The sequence below is a fragment of the Haemaphysalis longicornis genome, unplaced genomic scaffold, assembly GCF_048455015.1.
Source record: "Haemaphysalis longicornis isolate Haplotype H1 unplaced genomic scaffold, Haemaphysalis longicornis Haplotype H1 scaffold_7, whole genome shotgun sequence".
In the NCBI taxonomy this organism is placed as follows: domain Eukaryota; kingdom Metazoa; phylum Arthropoda; class Arachnida; order Ixodida; family Ixodidae; genus Haemaphysalis; species Haemaphysalis longicornis.
The window spans coordinates 41,951,520-41,969,407 of record NW_027526422.1 but is presented as its reverse complement, the minus strand read 5'-3'; the positions used below and the strand labels follow the sequence as shown (position 1 = coordinate 41,969,407).

Sequence of the window (17,888 nt, the reverse complement as noted above, 5' to 3'; positions counted from 1 at the left end):
CGACGCACAAACGAAGCTAGATATAGATGCTGAAGCACTATTGGTCCTCCGGTCGGGGCGCAGAACACCGACCCTCCTGATTGGATGTCGCGGGCGCAACGCAAGATGGCGGCCGCCTGAGCTGCGTAGCGAGCGGATTGAGTTCATTTTCGCCGCTTCGCTCAGCCGAGTTTCTGTTCAATCTGTGGTATTCAACACGGACGTTATCGCGATGGGAATGCCAGAGATAACGAGCCAGATTACGGGAAGTTGTGTGGCTCGAAAGGCGGAGGTCATCGAACGCTTCGTGGTGCGCATGACTCTACCGTCGCCAGACCCCGGAGGGTGACGCGGTGTGCGCGCTTGCGATAGCGGTTCGTGAAGTGAACTTTTAGTCGGATTTGCGATGTTTACACGCTTAGTTATTGCTGTGTTTTGACTGTGGGCTCGCTAGCCTTGAGAAAGAAACGGTCGACGCGTTAAACGCTGCGGCGCGCACGGCATAGCCGACGCGCATTGGAGCATCACATGACTGGGCAACCGGTTACGATTGAACGCCAGTAGTTGTAATTAATGCCTGCGACGTTAGTTTTAATCTTAAAAGCGACCTGACCAGCCATATCAGGTATAATCAAAGCTCGATATGTCGCGGTAAGCGTGCGCTGCGATGCGCGCGAGCCATATCGCCTTTCTTGCGCAACGTTTCCCGTGCACTTGTAATTTTCATGCAAACAGGTTTGAGTTAGTAATATAGGAATAAAAATATGCTCTCTGCGTTAAAAATGTACGTTACTGTGGCAGCATTTAACAGTGATTTTTTTAGGGAAATTATTGATACCATTGCTCAGGGCATACTAGCTGTGCTGCGAGAAATATTGGATGCCTTGAATGTCAAAAGTAGTAAAAAAAAATATGCTCTTGCATTGAAGTTGGGAGTTATGCAGAATACTCTACCAAGCTTCAAAGTAGCTCATTTTCAACCTTGTGGTATGCAAACTTTTGGCAATGAACACCTGCACTATGAGTACTAAGTTGCTGTGCCAGGCAAGATAAAACATGAAAAAAAAGCCAAAAATGTTCAAATTTAAGTTAAAAAAATGCTTAACTTGTTGCCATGGTGACAACACTGCAAAAGGAGGTTGTCCAGTGCGATACAGCCAACCAACTAACCTACTTTGCATTGAAAGCCCATTGAAACCCATCTCCCCTCCGTTTGGTTTGCAAAGGGGGGTATGTACTCTTCACGGAGGAGCTGAAAATGATGTTTTCTGGAAAGAGAAAGGCTGAAAAGGCACTCCAATTTCAAGGCAAGGCCTTCCAGAAGCCCCATGTTCAAAAGGACATGAAAGGCTACAACCGTGACGACTTTTGATATGTGAAACCTATGTTGCAACTTCGGAAGCCGTTTTCTCAAAACAGTTTTTTTTGCCACCTGTGTCGCTTGTCCCAGGGATTTCTTCGTGACCGCTGGGTCTATTCTGATTCCGTTTCTTGCATTACATTCCTTGATGAACTGTTCAGGTCGTGACACTTTTAGTTTTCCAGATTTGTTTTTTGTGATTTTTTTATTCAAATAATCGTTCACAGTTGACATGCCTGTTGCACATTAACCTCTAAAAAAATGAAAACTAAAAAACATTGTGTTGTAAAAAAAAAATTCTAAAACTGTCACGACCTCGTCCATTCATTTGGGAATGCAAAGCACTTCGAACAAGTTTTCTATCGTGTTTTATAAGCCGCTCAAGCTCGGTACAAGCGGAACAGAAAGAAAATTTCATACATAAAAAAGTTATCAAAATATTAACTTCAAATTTTTATGGTGTTATCACAGAAGCATTTCCAGTTGCTGTGCCAATTTTCATCAAAATCCACAAAGAAATAAAAAAGTTGATTTTGAAAGCCACGTCCCCCCTTAATTCGAACAATTTCATGGTCCCCTTTGAGTTCAAACTGGCGAGCTTTTACTGTAGTAACTACGAGGAAACTTTTGCACAGCACTGCTCTTCTCCTGCCTGATGTTTCGGAGTGCTGTGTGATGTGAGATTGAAGAGAGCCTCATGTTTCAGGGTGGAGGTGAACAGCAGCAAGACGAGTCCCCTAAAGACCCGCTCCCTAGACCCGCACGAAGACGGCTGTGTCGTGGACCTGCAGTATTTTGACACAGGTCTGTGCTAACCTCAGCAGAAAATTTTTGGATTAGACGGTGTCGAGCGAATTCGATGCCAGTCACTGCGTCGTGGCCAGATGTAGCTTTGAAGTGAGTGAGTTTCAAATACCTTTCTTGCAGGCTTACAGAATGTGCTAGTCTACGCCACTGTGTATGGCTCAATTGTCGGCTGGGACCTGCGGTCTCCGAGCACTGCGTGGTGCTTTGACAACAATCCGAGGCACGGTACGTGAGCCAACGAATCCGAATCTAGGTTGATTTTTTTTTTTTTTCTTCCTTTGGCATCGACCTTATGTGTGAAGAGAAAGGGAGGGTAATTCTGGTCTAGAATCACCATCTGGTGTGGGCTATGGTTGTGGGGCTTGTGATTGCAGTTCTGCCAGCATTGTATTAGGCTGAGAGAGACATTTGTTTTCTTTGCTTGTCATTTTAATTGATGGTGAACATTTTTAGCGATATTGCGCATTAGCGGCATGTGTGTATCCCCCTGCCTCGAACAGGTGTGATTACGTCCTTCTGTGTGGACCCCCAACACAACTGGCTGGTGTGCGGGACGTCGGAAGGGAAGCTTGTTTGCTGGGACATGCGCTTCCAGCTCCCCAGCACCATTGTCAGCCACCCCGCTCGTAAGTTTCCGTCTTACTTTTGTAGTGGCCTACACCAGCTGACACCCACCCGTTATTAATTAACGAACCAGTAGCAGGGTAAGACTTTACAAATTACGTTGATTCGGGGTTTTGAATAAAATCATGCCACTTATTGCATCCTTGCCTTCGATAATACTACAGGAGACTCGTGTATACACTATGCTGTGATCACTCTCTGCGAAATGTCTAGTCGAGATGGCATTAATGCTCCAAAGAAGCCTTGATGCAGCATCCGTGAACCAAACCTAATTATGTGGCGCCATGTGGTAGTAGTTGTAAATTTGTTGATGCTTACAGCAGTTCTTGTTACAAATATTTTGTACTTGTGCTTGAAATAAAAGCGCTGATTGATTGATCAATCGATTGAACCTTTCTGGAACTCACATGTTCAAGCGCAGTGCTCTTCTCAAAAGCCAAAACAGCCAATCAGGTTGAACCAGGGCACAGTGGTCGATTGGTATTAGGTGCCCATGGTAGATTTACAAATGATGCAATATACGGAGGTGTGAAGTGGGCATCATTAAAAGTGCAGCATTCAAGTTCATTAGCACGTACTGGGAACTTAGCACGGGACCCGTAAGGTTTTGTAGTGCGACAGCACTGGATGTGCAGTTTTTGAAAAGGCTGCGATTTTGAAGCGAAAAAATGTGAAGCCAGCAAAAAAGAGGGGGGGGGGGGGGGTGCGGCTACTGTTTTCTTGTTTCCTGTCTTGCTTGTTCTATCCCGATTCTTCTGCGGAAGCTGCGTGCACCTGATCGCTCTTGCACTAGTGGAATGGCTCTTAATTTCTTCATTGAGTGTCTCTATTAAGAGGCATTGCAATTTACATCATCTGATTTGCCCTTACAGATAAAGGCCTATGGGCTGTATTTTCTGAGACAAATTAGAGTGCATTGCAGGGTTGCTTCATCGTAGCGTGCCTTTCCTGAAAATTGTTCACGCGGCGCCAACTTGGAACTGTTTGCCTGTCGCACCATCACGCAGGGCGTGTAATGCTTTCAGCATTCTTAGACGGTTCTTTCGTGGGCAGATTCATTTAAAAAACCTGTGTTTTTTGTTTGTTTTATTCAAAAGATTTCGTGTTTTATAGTGCCCCAGCACTTGTCTGGATACAAACGATGCTTTATTCACTGTGAAATTAATCAATTTAAGTTAAAATTTTAATTTTCCCCCTAAATCGTGTGTTTTTGTGGTCTGCAATGACATCACAGGTACCGACCGCTCTGCAGCCTAGGGTGCCTTGATTCACGCGTCCAGCCTTAAAGGGCGGAGACACGTATACGCTGGTGCCGCCATTTTGGGTCACTCGCTCGCCACCGCAGCAAGTCATTGTATCAAAACCGCGGTAAAATTATTGCCACAATGTGGTTTACAGGTCAAGTTTGAATCATCTTATTTGTTTCGCGTTGCTGGGTCTCGTGGGAAATGAAAAGAACAACGCGTTGAGCACATTGACCCAATTGCGGCGGCACGGGACTGTTCAAAGGGTGTCTCCACGCTGTACAGTGGCACTGGCATCGAAGTACTCTACTACAGCCGATTGCGCACGGCCAGGCCATAGCGGCGGCGTTCGCGCGTTTGTTTATGTTACTGAACCTAGATGGCGCTACCATACCGTGGCAAGCCGTTTTCTGCCTTTGGTTTGTTTTTGACCGTATTTAAACCTGGTTTGTTTTTGTTCTGGGAGAAAATAATCGTTTCGTGAAACATAGTGCTCGCTCAACAAATATGGTCACGTAAGACACCGTTGCTTGCGGTGTCTCGTCTGAGACAACTCCAAAGCCCCACAGTGCTGTGCAGCTAAGGCAATCATAGTGCGCGCAGTACCAACAGCAGTACGCATCACTACTATGTTTACATGCGCTTTCATAACTTACACTGTTTGTACCACCATTCTTATTGCTTTAAAAAGAATGTGCCCTAAATTTAAGCACAAATAGCTTGTTCTGCAAGCTTATAAGCTCTGCCTAATTTGCATTTGCTTTTGCCGGCCACCGCCAATTGCAGAACTATATGGTATAACATCATAGGTTCTGTTGCAGGAAATGAGCTAGTGGGTCGCATGGCCATTCCCTTTTTTCCTAATTATATAGCTTATTTGAGCGAAGTTTATGGAACTAGTGTCAGTATATACTGATTCTAACGAGGCCGTCTTTTGAATGAACCAAACTTGTGGTCTGTCTTCATGCCTCCTTTAAGGACTTCACCACTGTTAGTGCCTGATCCGGGAAATGCCTATGCAGGTGCCCGCGTACGTCGGGTGTGCACCGACCCCCTGCACCAGTCGGGTGTCTGGGCCGCGGTGGAAGGCAACAACGAGGTCTCCCTCTGGGACCTAGAGACCCAAGCTCGACTGCGCACCCTGTGGGCCAGCACTTACCCAACCCACAGCGAGAAGGTGCGTGCTCGGGGGTGGGTGTAGAGAAAGCACCAAGAAATAGAACTGCTCGCAGAAACATGCTGGCCTTCCTTCATCTAGTGCTGCGCGCTTGCGATGCCACATCAGTTGTGAACGCAGGGTTTCGTTGTGCTTGTGTTTGGGCACAGATTTGGGGCATGAAAGGTCAGGATGCAGACTGCAAAGTCAATAAGTTAAATGCCTTCAATGCTTCGGCGCCCCCAAACCGTTAAGCGTTCTTACTTATTGACTTTGTGGTTGGCGTCCTGGCCTTTTATTCTTGAAAATGCACCTCAATCAGACAGGCTTCCGTTTACACCCTTGGCTTCGGATTTTGGGCAGTGGGATACATTGTCCACTACTAATGGGTTTTCCATACTTATGCTTGACCAATGCCTGTAAAAGTTTTTTGCATGTCCGACTTTTTTATCACAGGTGCAGTGTTAGGCACAAAAAGCCTCCATAAACACGCGTGTCAAAGCCGACTTATTATACAGTGGAGCCCCGATTATATGACGCCGGGTTTTACGACAAGATGGGTTTTACAATGGACTAGTCGAAAGAATGCATTAAAACCTCGGTTATTCGACGCGATTTCATGCCTGTTGCCCATTATCCGACGATCATGCGAAAAACGAGACTGACTGGCAGACAAAATGAAAGTGCCGCTCAATTGGTTCTCTCCGGCATCATCTTCATCTCATCTTTCGTTTCTCCCCCCTCCAGCAACCGCCTGCTCCTCTGCACAATGTTTTCCCCCCTCTTCGCTGGCGTCTCCTCTTGTTGTCACAGGGGCAGTGTGTAGGCGTTCATTTCTCCCACGCAGCAGTAAATCGCTAGCGAAGTTACGCTGACAGGCTTGGGCCTCCACATGCGTTTGTCGTGATTGTGTGTGCCGTGATTCGCACCGTTTGCCAGGAATCGCGGCAATGGACTCTGGTGCAACGTCTGTTTTAATACAGTTTACAATGCTTTTTCCCGGTACTGAGAATATTGTATAATCGGAGTTCTACTGTAGTAAAATGTCTCAAAGGTGTCAATACTTCGAACTGCAAGAGTGCCCTACAAATTGAGTAGGATGGCAAGCACATATCCATACGTTAATGGGATTCTGCTGTTCTATATAGTGCAAAGACAAGGAAATGGTGGCACCTTCAAGTATGCGCGTGTTGCCCTGCTGCAGGCCAACGCGCACTCAGTGTACAGCATGTACATCAGTCCCGTGGAGTGTGGGCCGTTCATCCTGACCGCCGGCTCGGACATGCGCATCCGCCTGTGGGACATCAACAACCCGCTGGCATCGCATGTGGTCGCAGGGTCGGCCACAGACACCCTGACACCCTCCTTCAGCTACAAGTACGCCCACTCAGACACTTATGGGGACGGCACAACCGAATGCGCATCGATGGCCTTTAAAAATTGTAGCCGTGTGGCTGTCATGGAGACTGTGAATAGGGCGATTTCAGAAGAATGTTGTACATGCAGATAAGTCTTGGGGAATGAGCTAAGCAGTGCGACTTATGCCAGAACAGGTGGCTTGTCTCTGGTACAGTGCGGAGCACTGTTGAAGCATACTGGAATTGTTGCACGGCAGGAGATGTAGCTGCACATTGTGGCTGCTGTGTTATGCTTTAGTTTCGGGCTTGGTATCTCTGGCAGTGATGCAGTTGAACCCCATTATAAGAGACATGGATGTAAGAGACACTATTGACCCACATGCCTTTTCCATTAATTTTACTTCTTTTATAACAGACATCGGATTGGTTGTAACAGACAAGTTATCCGTGAATTTTGGTCATCAATCTCGCTTGTAACAGACGTTTTAACTTTAGATGCAGTGCCACCAGTTGCGAACTGCAGTTGAATCTGTTGTGGAATCAAAGGGGTTGTGGAATCAAAGGGGACGACAGACGTGTGCAGTCACTATTTAGTATGACTTCAGCAAATACAGAGTGCTTCAGGCAGCATGAAGCAATGACGAGAAGTCGGGCAATGAAAACCCAATGTACAGAAGTGTTAAAGCTTACCGAAAAGCTTACTAGTGCGACCACACGTGCAGCCGTCTGCGTGGGCCAAGAATACCGGTAGCAGGCAGTGGACTCTCCCGATCGCGTAGCTCCCAATCAGGAAGTGTCGCAGATGTTGAGTCCACAAGCCTGATAAATACCCAGAGCACACAGCGGAAGAAGCTGTGCGCTCTGGCTGTTCATCAGGCTGTCAGTCTCAACATCCTTGATGCTGCTTCTTCCGCATACAGCAAAAGAAGAGAAAGCTTGAAGAGGCTGTTGTAAAAAAACAGTATAAATACAGCCGTGTAGCAAAAAAAAAGAGATTCAGAACCACTTCAAAAATTGTGGTGGCAAAACATGAATCACAACAAACCTTTTGCAACATGCTGTAGCATCCTCTTATGCTTTTGTTGTAGGTTGCCTGCATTGAACTGGGGATTGATCAGTAAGCAATAACATGGCACCCTGCGTATAAGAGATCTCTTATATAAAAAACAAACTCCTCCCCAGTGTGCGTCTCTTATAAAGGGGTTCAACTGTATTTTGTTTTCGTCGAAATTGGCTGAACTGAAATGTTGGAAGTAGAGAAAATGAAGTGGGGGTAGTTACAACTATTGTGCTCAGTTAATTTGCCAAATGCAGGCTGGAAACGAGTATAGCACAGCAGTGGGGGAGGTTTGTACCACACTAGCGGCGGCACATCCTGTTAATTTGTATTCTGCTGAGCTAGTCTGCTGGTAGCTATGTCCACTGCAGTTTGAAGGCCTCCAGACTGCTGTAATACTCGGCTGCCGTTCCCGCCTTCTGAAAGGTACACCCTCGTCGACGGGGCCAAGACGATCCAGGAGGTGTACAGCAGCCGGCCCAAGAAGGAGCAGCCCAGTGCCGAGCAGCCCAAGCGCCACCCGGAGCAGCCGCCCACGGGCCACAACGACTGCATCAGCGACATTGGCGTGGTGCAGACCAGCCAGGCATTCATTGTGTCCGCCTCCAAGAACGGGGTGGTCAAGGTGTGGAAGTAGCCGCCGCCAGCGTTGTTGGCTGTGTTGCGCGATGGACAAACTGTTTTATTATTTGTTATTATTCACCTGTAAATTATTTGCTGTGCGTGTGTGTGCATGCGAAGACCAGCCTGTTTTTGAGGCGACTGTCTGAATTGTGTTTGAGCTAAGGCGACAAGGGAAGTTGTATCGTTTGGTTTTTCAGGGTACAAGCGCGCGATAAATGCTGCAGTGCGAGTTTCCTAGACCATTGTGACTCTTAGCGGGGCTGTGTAAAACTAGTGTAGGCCCGTGTGCATTACCTGCTGTAAATAGACATCTGCGTTTCCATCGAGGCGCATCTAAAGATTGCCTTGTTGGAGATGGCTGCATTCATGCGATGTGTCCAGAACAGTATTCCAGGCTGACTTTCTGCTGCTGTGTGAATTGCCTACAGCATACGCCCTTCTTGACATCAGTCTCCTTCATACGTTTTGTGACAGTGGCAATTATTATATAAGGACGGCAGTTGTTTATAATAGGGTTAAATTGTGTTCAAGAAAAGAGAAAACTGTGCCATTTAATATTTTATTATTGTTCCCTCCTGGGGGGGAAAAAAAAAATGTGCTTACAATATTCCTATTATAACCCACAGGACATGTATATATGCACGTGACACATTTCAATCGTGTATCGACGCTTGTATGCATATAAACTTGTGACATTAAAGAAACATTTGTTCCCACATTTGACACACTATCACAGTAATGTCTCCGCCAAAAAGGACCTCTTCTTTGGCTGCACATGGTTGCACCTGGCCCTTGAGATCTGCAGTCGCTAGTTTGTACAACGTCCCTTGCTTTGGATTTTACTTCGAAGAAATCCTCGTACCAATAGAATTTGCACGGCAGCAACTACTTGATATCCAGTTCAATTCCTTCGTCACATTCTTAGTGCCTCGTCAGTCGTATACAAGAACAGGGACAATTGCAAAATCTCAACTTGATACCCCAAGGGAACAACCACAGCACATTTTACTCAATTTATTTAAGGGTCACATTGTTGGTGTCTGTTTTATTATGCTCAATAATACTTCACGAACATTTAAAAAACTGAGTGCCCATCTGAAGCACACGTTAAAAACAACCTTTCAGTGCAATACTATCCTCATGAAGTACTACAGGCCATTATCCGCCAAGCAAATTTTACATCGCTTAATAATCGTCGCACCAAAGTAACAATTTCTGCAGTTATTGCAAAACTTCAAATACCTGCACAAAGCAGCAAGCTGGCTACAAACGGGCAAGAAAACACTTGGCAATTGTACATGGTACACCGATCTATGTAGAAAAAAAAAAAAATCGGCACTGGCAATAATTTCTAGGCTTTCTATTTAACACGGTTCTCCATTCCTAAACACAGGTGGAAAGTAGAAATACTGTGGCTTAAAAAGCTCTGCATTAGGTGAACAATCACGATTGAGTACAGTTAGAAAAGACAAAAAACGGGAACGTGCAAACTCCCATTCTGTCCAGCACAACAAAGATTCTCCATATGACTCGCGTATCAATACTCTGCGCAGTTTTCTTGCGCTTACTAGATGTGCATTCTAGGAACATGTCTTTGAAAGACTCGACTGCTTATAAAAATGACATGTTAACAAAACAATTTCGCACCGAACTAGGCAGTCCTGAACAACAAAGAAGCGGTGCCTTCGTATAAAAAGCGTATGCTGGAAGACACCAGAAAATAAAACACAAAGATGTTAAAAAATCAATACTCAAGCTTAAAAATTATGCCGCACAGAAAATTATTGCCCTCTTTTTGTATTTTTTTAAAGTGAAATTTTCACCCTCTGGAGCAATCCTTCACACAATAAGCCATAGAGCAAGCATAGCAAGAGTGAGTACTTCTAGCAAACGCAAATCAATAAACAAGCTGTTGCAGCAGTTTTAAACGCATACAGATTAGGAGTTAATAAGCGAGCACACCACCTTAAAGGCTGATCAACAGTATCGCACGGCGCAACAAGACGCCATCAACAATTCCCACGGAAATGCTTTTAGAAGCAAGCGCTTCACCCAAGCTGACCAGGAGTCGTCAGCCATTGTGTTGCTGGAACAGACTGGACCTGCATGCACAAGCCAGAGTGTAGCAGCATTCTTCGTTCAGCCACCCACTGAACAGCAAATCCTGCAGTAGTGGCTGCCACGACGTCTACGAGGTTCTGACTCGGTAAAACGTAGCCCGTGGCTTAGCTCTCCCTCCCACCCTAGTAGGTCAGGAGCGGTAAATACTTTTTCTCCAAGACCAGTGTCGGCTATTCCGACAAGTTTTGAGCAGTTTTCTTGACAAACGCTTCGAAGAACAGTAACGTAGTGTCCGAGTAACTTTGTTCTTCTTGTAAATGCGAAAAAAAAAATTCTAATGCTCCGCAATAACGCCAAAATTGGAAGAAAAAAAAAAACGCGTGTGCCGTCCTTCACTCCAAGTGCTTGCTTGGTTGGCGACGCAACTTCTCAGGGTTGTTGGAGGCCATGTGGGAGAAGTCTCGAACGACGTCGATGAACGTGTCGTCGCCTGCAACACAGCAGGGACAGTTGGTTAGGCAATGCATAGCCAATCGAGGAATCGCGCTTGTGGTACAGTTGAATGCGGTCCAAATTGAGCCCGCTCACTTGAGTGACCACAGAGCTTTCTGAAATATGGTACTCCCAAAACCTCGGCACCCACTAGACAAGGTACACTGCTGGTTCAACTGCTTCCATAGGGGTGTTTCAAATTAGGTTCACGCAACAGGACACGTGAAGGAGTTGCAACTTTTTAGGATGAACAACGCATGTAGAGCCACAAGGGTCAGAGTGGCTACGTCCGGGCGCAGTGAACATACTGTGTCTGTTGCAGGCATTCAATAAAGTCTTTATTCCATTCCATTCAGCAGTGTCAACCTTTGGAATGCAAGCTTGCTACCGCTATCCAGCATGAAATAAACATTCGCTCTGACGGGAACGTAGTACCAGGGATAAAAGAACTGCAAGTAAATCAAAACTAGTCTTTTTTTTCTTCTTCTCAATATTCCGTTCTATCCAGGAGATTGTAACGAGATAAAACGCGCTAACAAGACGAGGACGAAGAGAGAATACACAAGCACAAGCGCGTTAGCGCGTTTTATCTCGTTATGTGTCACCAACAGGCCCAAACCTCGTCCCTCTAGGAGATTGTATAAAAGGAAAAAAAAAGTGTGGCATTATATGCTGAAGCATACCAGCCCAATCCATCATTTCTAACAACGGAAAAACAAAAAAGTGATCGGTATTTAGATTGCTCTCCCCGTGTGCCTTATTTTCAGTTTTTAGACTCCAAAACAAGTTGCACCACATAACAAAATTTGCTTGTTCTGCTTAGTTCGCCATTTGTTGGTGAAAGATGAGCACCCAGAAAGGCGGTTTGGCAAGACAGTTTTGGCAATGCGGCAGCTACTCGTTTTTATTATCGAATCCCACCAACATCCATTGCACCTGCTTGGACGTCAGTGTCAGTTTCTACCGAGAAATCAGCCAAATTCCTTTAAATTCCTTAGCTTCGTTCTGTTTATTGCTAAAATAGCTCCCAAGTAGTGAAACAGTTCTCTTAGGTTAAAACACACTGTTGTTTGCCATCAGCCTTTAGTGCCACAAAAGCCTGTCCTAACGGTTCCACTGGGCAATTTTTCTTGAGCTCATAGTAGCCAGCAACTGATTACATGCGAGTCTGTTATAAACGGTTTCTGTCACTTACAAAAATCAGAGAGGTCCAAAAAAGAAAAGGAAAATGTTCTGCCACAAAGGAAAGTGAATTCCACCTCTCAATCTGCTTAACACAGGCATCGACTCATGTTTGTTTTAACTGACCAGCTCAGTGCAAGCCATAGAAACTGCCTGCAAAGCTTAGCAAATCCTTCAATTTTGCTGCCCCCATTTACTGCAAACTGGGCGCAGGGCACGTATCCTTGGCAGGTAAATGTTGCACATTGCAGAGGCTAAAATTTTAGTTTGGGAGTGGAATGCTATGGCATGCAAACGCAACATTGGAGGGGGGAGTATCCTTGCAACCCATCGTGAGCTCCCAGCATGCTTCGTTGCCATTCAATTGCACTTCTCAAAGGGACAACCACTTGGAATTTATGACTTTGACCTCAGCCTTTTTTTTTTTTTGTCTCTCTCTCCCGTCTGCTTAAAGCTGCTTAAGGTTACTTTGAAACACTGAAGCTTTGAAGCTACTGAAGTTGTGAAGCTACTTGAAGTTGTTCCACCCTGCACCTCTAGGTCGCAAGCACAGATTTAGGTTACTAAACATTGGAGACATTTTAACACTGGAATCTTTAACAGATACTGCCCCCTATTTCCCCCATTACAAAAAAAAAAAAAAAAAAAAATCCACAGCACAACCTTTGCAAGTGCAAAAATTGAGCATGGAGCTATCGTCGACTAGTGCACTGTTCCTGCCAAATCAGCTATGAGAACACACATGTCCCTGATGAGTGAAACGTAGCGAACTGGACAAGACCTTTGTATGGGCAACACCAATTTGAAGGGGCCATGAAGACAAAATACAAGTTTGTTTTATTCGAAAGATTAGGTGTTTTATAATGCTCCCACCGCTTGCCCGGCAGTAAACGATTATGGAGCAATTACACAATGGAGGCCAAAATTTCAATTCTCCCGCTAAATTGTTTGTTTCGTGACAACAGCGACGACGTATCCAGGGCAGGTATTCCAAACGGATGTTAAGTATGTCGACTAGGGCTGCAGTGAACAACAAGAAGTCTTTCGTTGCTTCGTTTACCGTCCATCCTTTAGATGGCGCCACAATACTGCTCAGGCCCGCTATCCGCACTCGCGATTGACCGGATTTGCACCTGGCTTATTTTTGTCATGGTTGATAGTAACTGTTTTGTGAAACATGGGGTATGCTCAACAGAGTCACAGAAGACAATGTTGCTTATTCCAGCTGGCCAGAGCAAGCCAGTGTAAATGGAGCAGTGTGCGCAGTACACACTGGTGTTTTTATGCTTACATGTGCATTCATAACTCCCATCGTATATCCCACCATTCGTACTGCTATTAAAAGAATATGCATTAAATTTAAGCGCAAATAGCTTTATCTGCAAGCCTGTAGTAAGTAGTAGTAGTTGTAACTTTATTTTGCCCAAAAGTTCTGATTTCCCCACCGAGTTGTTCACTCAGTCATCTAGACAGCGGGGCTCCTGGTGTTTTGGGAGCTTCCCGGTGTTTTGGGAGCTTCCCGGTGTTTTGGGAGTTCGGTGTCTTCAGCCAACTGGGCGAGGGCTTCACGCACGAGGACAGCTGGGCTAGAGATGGCAGCCTCCCACTTTGGTAAGGATGATGTGTTACGAAGGACGGGATGATTTCTTGTAGGACCTGCCTAACTTGCGTTTGCTTTTGCCGGCCTCAGCTAATCGCATAGGTATATATAATATAATACATCTTAGGTTGTAGTGCGGGAAATGAGCTAGTGGGTCGCATAGCCATTCTTTTTCCCTAATTATAGAGCTTATTTGAGTGAAGTTAGCATTAAAAGTTTCGTCAGTGTTACTCTAACGAGGCAATCTTTCGAATGAACCAAACTTGCATTTTGTCTTCATGGCCCCGTTGCCAATTGCAGTGCACTGCAGACTTCATGTTGAAGGCCAACTGCACTCAAAATTTCGGCCTCCTGAAAACCCTATTTTTGTGTAGTCTGCCTAAAAAGACTGCAAGATACAAAATATGGATGCTGAAATACGTGTCTCTACAGCGCAAACGAACAGCGAAAATCGACGATTTCGAAACCAAAATTGCGAAGAGAGCAGCCATTAATGGCCGGGCTGCAGTGCCGGCAAGCGAGCGGCTGGAGCAAACCTGCGCGCAACGATTCGCACTCGCAGCAGCCCTAGGAGAAGCACGCCCAACACAGCTTGGCCGGTTCTTCTGGCTGGCTGGAGGAACAAGCACCCGGACGGCTGCAATCACTTCAGCTTCATGGCTGTTTGCGCAATCTGCTAACAGGTGCAGCATCAACTCCGGCGGAGTTATTTTAAACGCTTCTAAGTAATTGACAAGGCATTTTACGGGGCTGCCAGCCATGTCCCAGTTGGTTTGGTGGTACACACTGTCTGTTACGTTCGAAATAAATTTAACCGAGGTGAAATTTTAGTGCAGTTGGCTTTTAACCAGACTACCCACACTGTATTTGATAAACTGCTACACAAAACCTTATTAAAAAGCCTGCTCTCCTCCTAAGAGATAAAAGGAAATGCGCAACTAATCATACATCTGGCAATTAATAGCATGTTAAGCGCTGCACCTTGCTAAAAATTTTCCGTCCCTAAAATTAGACCAATTTTCATTCCACAACTGACAAACTGTGGAAGTTACCAGCTTTACAGTACATTAAAAACGTTATCTCAAACCGAAACAGCACAATAGTATCAACAGAGCTTGCTGTAAAAGGACATCAAACAGATCACACTCGCACTCAGGCCATCAGTTCGAACCCAAGCGAGAGTTCAGCTAGTGCCCGGTAACACCCCACGAGTTGTAAGCATGTACTAGTGTGAGAAGGGTCAAATTTTGTGGCGTGTGTGACATTACTTCAAAAGTGTCCACTGCTTGTCCTGTGGTGCGACTTAAGCCGAGGTCCCATAGCCTTTTCGAGCGACGGGTGCAAGCTAGAGAGGCAAGCGACTAGGCGCTTCCTTCGACTTCGGGAGCGTCGACCCGGCGGAAGAGCGGATGGATGGCCGACCATGTCTGCTGCTGCTGCAAATGGAGACACAGCAGCACTTGAGGGGGCTCCGTCCGCCACCCTGCCTAATTTGTGGCCAACCGTTGATGGAAGGTGAGGGAGTTAAACGTGAAGCAGGGGAGGAGTGGATGGAAGGTGAGAGAAGTGTGGCTGCGTCGGCCCAAAGGACGCCAGCTTGGAAAACGTTAACGGTGACTCGATGAAAACCGAGATTCCACTGGCAGGGTATTACAACTTGGAAAGCGGAAACTTCCTGCAAGTGCACCTTTTAGGAGAAGCGAAGCTACCGTGGCGGCTTTGAGATAGTCCACATGCGCTTCAGCGCTGAGAGAAAAAAAAAAAAAAAAAAAAAAAACGAGGTTATCGCTAGTAGCTTTCATGCTCGGGTGTTATGTCAAAACTTCTCGTTTAGTGCTGCAAAAAATTATTAAAGTATAAAAATAAAGGTATTAAAATTATGAGTAACATTCAAGCACATGCTATAATGCCTGATTAAGCAAATCGGGCCTTGCAGCGAGCATGCCAACCTAGAACATTTGAAGAATTGAATGAAATTTTGCAGGAAACGTTGTTACAAAAAAAACTCTGCATAATTTTCTACCCACGTTTGATTGCAGCATTGTTGAATGTTCATTCTAATTTAGAGGCCAATATAATATATTCTATACTTTTACGCTGAAACTATCACCAACAAAAGTAATGCATTACTGAGCCCCAGAAAAATTAATATTAAAGAGCAAAACCATGCCTAAGCTACAACCTCCCTGACCAGGCTTTCAATGCAAATGCATGCATACGGACTCAATCTGTCACTTAAAAAGGTTATGAGACCAGGACTTATTTACTTAGAATGAGCAGATGAAAGTTGATGTTAGGAAGGTAATTAAGCAACTTAGCCGGAATGATGTGAATCGGTGAAGGACAACGCAAGTGCATAGTGTGTAACCAATGGCAAGCAATGTTGTGGCAACTGTCGCCTGAAAATGATTACAAGAAAAACACAATTATGAACTGCCACATGGGTGCCTGTGGCCTGCAATAGCCCATACTGCAGCAGCTCATAGTGGGGACATTCCGTACAAAAGCTGTAGCATACACAGCCAATGATGGCACAACACACAAAATTTTGCAAGAACGATCCTGCATACTTTAATTGTACATTGCTGTAGTGTTATAATTTAATTAAAAATAAGGTATCACAGGCAGCAATTAATTAAACTAGCATAAATTGAAGGTGGATTCGCTACAGTTGTTTTGACAATTGGCTACTCGTCACTGCCGTTCCCAATTACCTTTTCCCAGCAATGTCAGGTGGGCCCACACACCAAGGAACAAAGACCTAATTACGGCATGGACACAAGTATTTGCTGCAATTTACGTAAACACTACTTTTAGAAAAAAGTTTATGCACAACTATGAAGGTTCTGTGGGTAGCAGTTACAACATCACACGTCATGTAAACAGCTTCCTTCCCTACCACAAAATTTGAGTAAAGTATTTTGGCGAAGCAGCAACTACACTTGTACTAGTATAAATATAAATAGCTAGTGTAAATATTGCCTCGGCAGTTCTGCCCTTTAAGCAGTGCTATGTTATTTTCAAGTGAATTGCCTTGGAAAAAACTCAAACATTGGTTTAACATTTCAAAGATGCATTTGGGCCAAAAGTTGAGACCTCTGCAGAAGTTTATACTCGTCGGTTATTTTGTGTGCGCAAAACTTCGCACAGCTGCGCGAGCGTTGTTGCTTTTATCGAAAATCTGTGCCCTTCGATTTGGCAATTCCAATCGTTATCCCCTGCGGCAGAACATTTTAGCCAACAGACTATCACGGTGGGCAGGCAGCTCATCTCTAATGCGGCAGCCTCTCACAGGCTCTACGCAGTGTTATTTCTGGTTCCCGAAACCAGCGCACAAGCCCAGGCACGTGCCTAACGAGAGACAGACACTGCGTTGCCGAGAAAGCAGACCTGGGTTGCCAAACTCATCCCGGCGGATCTCCTCATTGAGCTTGGCCAGCCTGAGCATGGTGACAATGTCCGGATTGGCATTGTCCACCGCGATCTTGAGAGCCGTCGCTCCGTCCTTGTCTTCCGAGTGCTGGTCAGCCCCATGCTTCAGCAGGAGGCACACTTGCCTGCGGCGAGAAGTCGAAACAGAAAAAAAGAAGAAGGGAGACAGCGCACTCAGAAAAGCGGGGCAGTAGTAGTTCTTTTTTCTACGACAAAAGTAAGGATAAGAAAGATCAACTGTAACTGCTGCTTCTAAAACTCTAAGCAAAATAAGGCACCACTAGTATTGAACGATATCATCGCACTGATTTTGTGAACAGACCAACAATAAGACAAAGCTGTTTATTTCACCTCTCAAGGAACAAGTAGCTGGTTTTTACACTCTGCTAGATGTATGGCTAGTATAGAAATATAACAGAATGATTAAATGGATTTCCTGCCCTACTGTACATAGAGGGAAGCAACTGAGCATGAAAACAGCTCACAAGGTCACACGGTGAAAGATATTAATAGGAAACAAGGTGATGCTGCAGTCTTCTCTATTTGTATATGAAGCAGCAAGAGAATACAGGGCCTACAACATAGCACGCTCAACCCTTGCACTTAAGCGCCTACATGACACCGTGCCTGCCGTTACGCGAGCACGCAAGACTGGGAAAAATGAGGAGAATACGACACCCGGTGTTTCCCAGCTGCGTAGACACGTGGAGCGACGTGCGGCCATTGTCGTCGGCGTTGTTAGATTTGGCACCGTTCAGGAGAAGAAACTCGCACGCCATGATGGAGCCCTGCATGAGACGGGAACCGTGATTACTGCACCGACCACACAACATCACACAACATCACTAAGCACTTCAGTTACTTGCAAAATGCGTGCACCATTTTCCAAATGTTAAACCTCAGTGGATGCAA

The 17,888-nt window shown here is 45.4% G+C and overlaps 2 protein-coding genes across 3 annotated transcripts in view; one reads left to right on the top strand and one right to left on the bottom strand.

The window, feature by feature from the left end:
* Positions 1-8,932, top strand: part of Vps15 (vacuolar protein sorting 15) — a 34,944-nt gene extending 26,012 nt beyond the window's left edge. Inside the window, exons 30-35 of the mRNA XM_077676892.1 lie at positions 2,046-2,143; positions 2,267-2,371; positions 2,647-2,772; positions 5,037-5,191; positions 6,375-6,547; positions 8,012-8,932. Of these exons, the coding sequence (XP_077533018.1) occupies positions 2,046-2,143; positions 2,267-2,371; positions 2,647-2,772; positions 5,037-5,191; positions 6,375-6,547; positions 8,012-8,222 (868 nt within the window). The 3' untranslated portion in view covers positions 8,223-8,932. The remainder of the gene's footprint in view (positions 1-2,045; positions 2,144-2,266; positions 2,372-2,646; positions 2,773-5,036; positions 5,192-6,374; positions 6,548-8,011) is intronic.
* The window catches only part of Cenb1a (Centaurin beta 1A), a 28,432-nt gene continuing 19,298 nt past the window's right edge, over positions 8,755-17,888 (bottom strand). Inside the window, exons 20-23 of one of the 2 annotated variants that reach the window (XM_077676893.1) lie at positions 17,655-17,764; positions 16,935-17,101; positions 14,813-14,980; positions 8,755-10,760 (exon numbers count right to left, since the gene is read on the bottom strand). In XM_077676893.1, the coding sequence (XP_077533019.1) occupies positions 14,814-14,980; positions 16,935-17,101; positions 17,655-17,764 (444 nt within the window). In that variant the 3' untranslated portion in view covers positions 8,755-10,760; position 14,813. The remainder of the gene's footprint in view (positions 10,761-14,812; positions 14,981-16,934; positions 17,102-17,654; positions 17,765-17,888) is intronic. The other variant, XM_077676894.1, reaches the window with a different exon arrangement.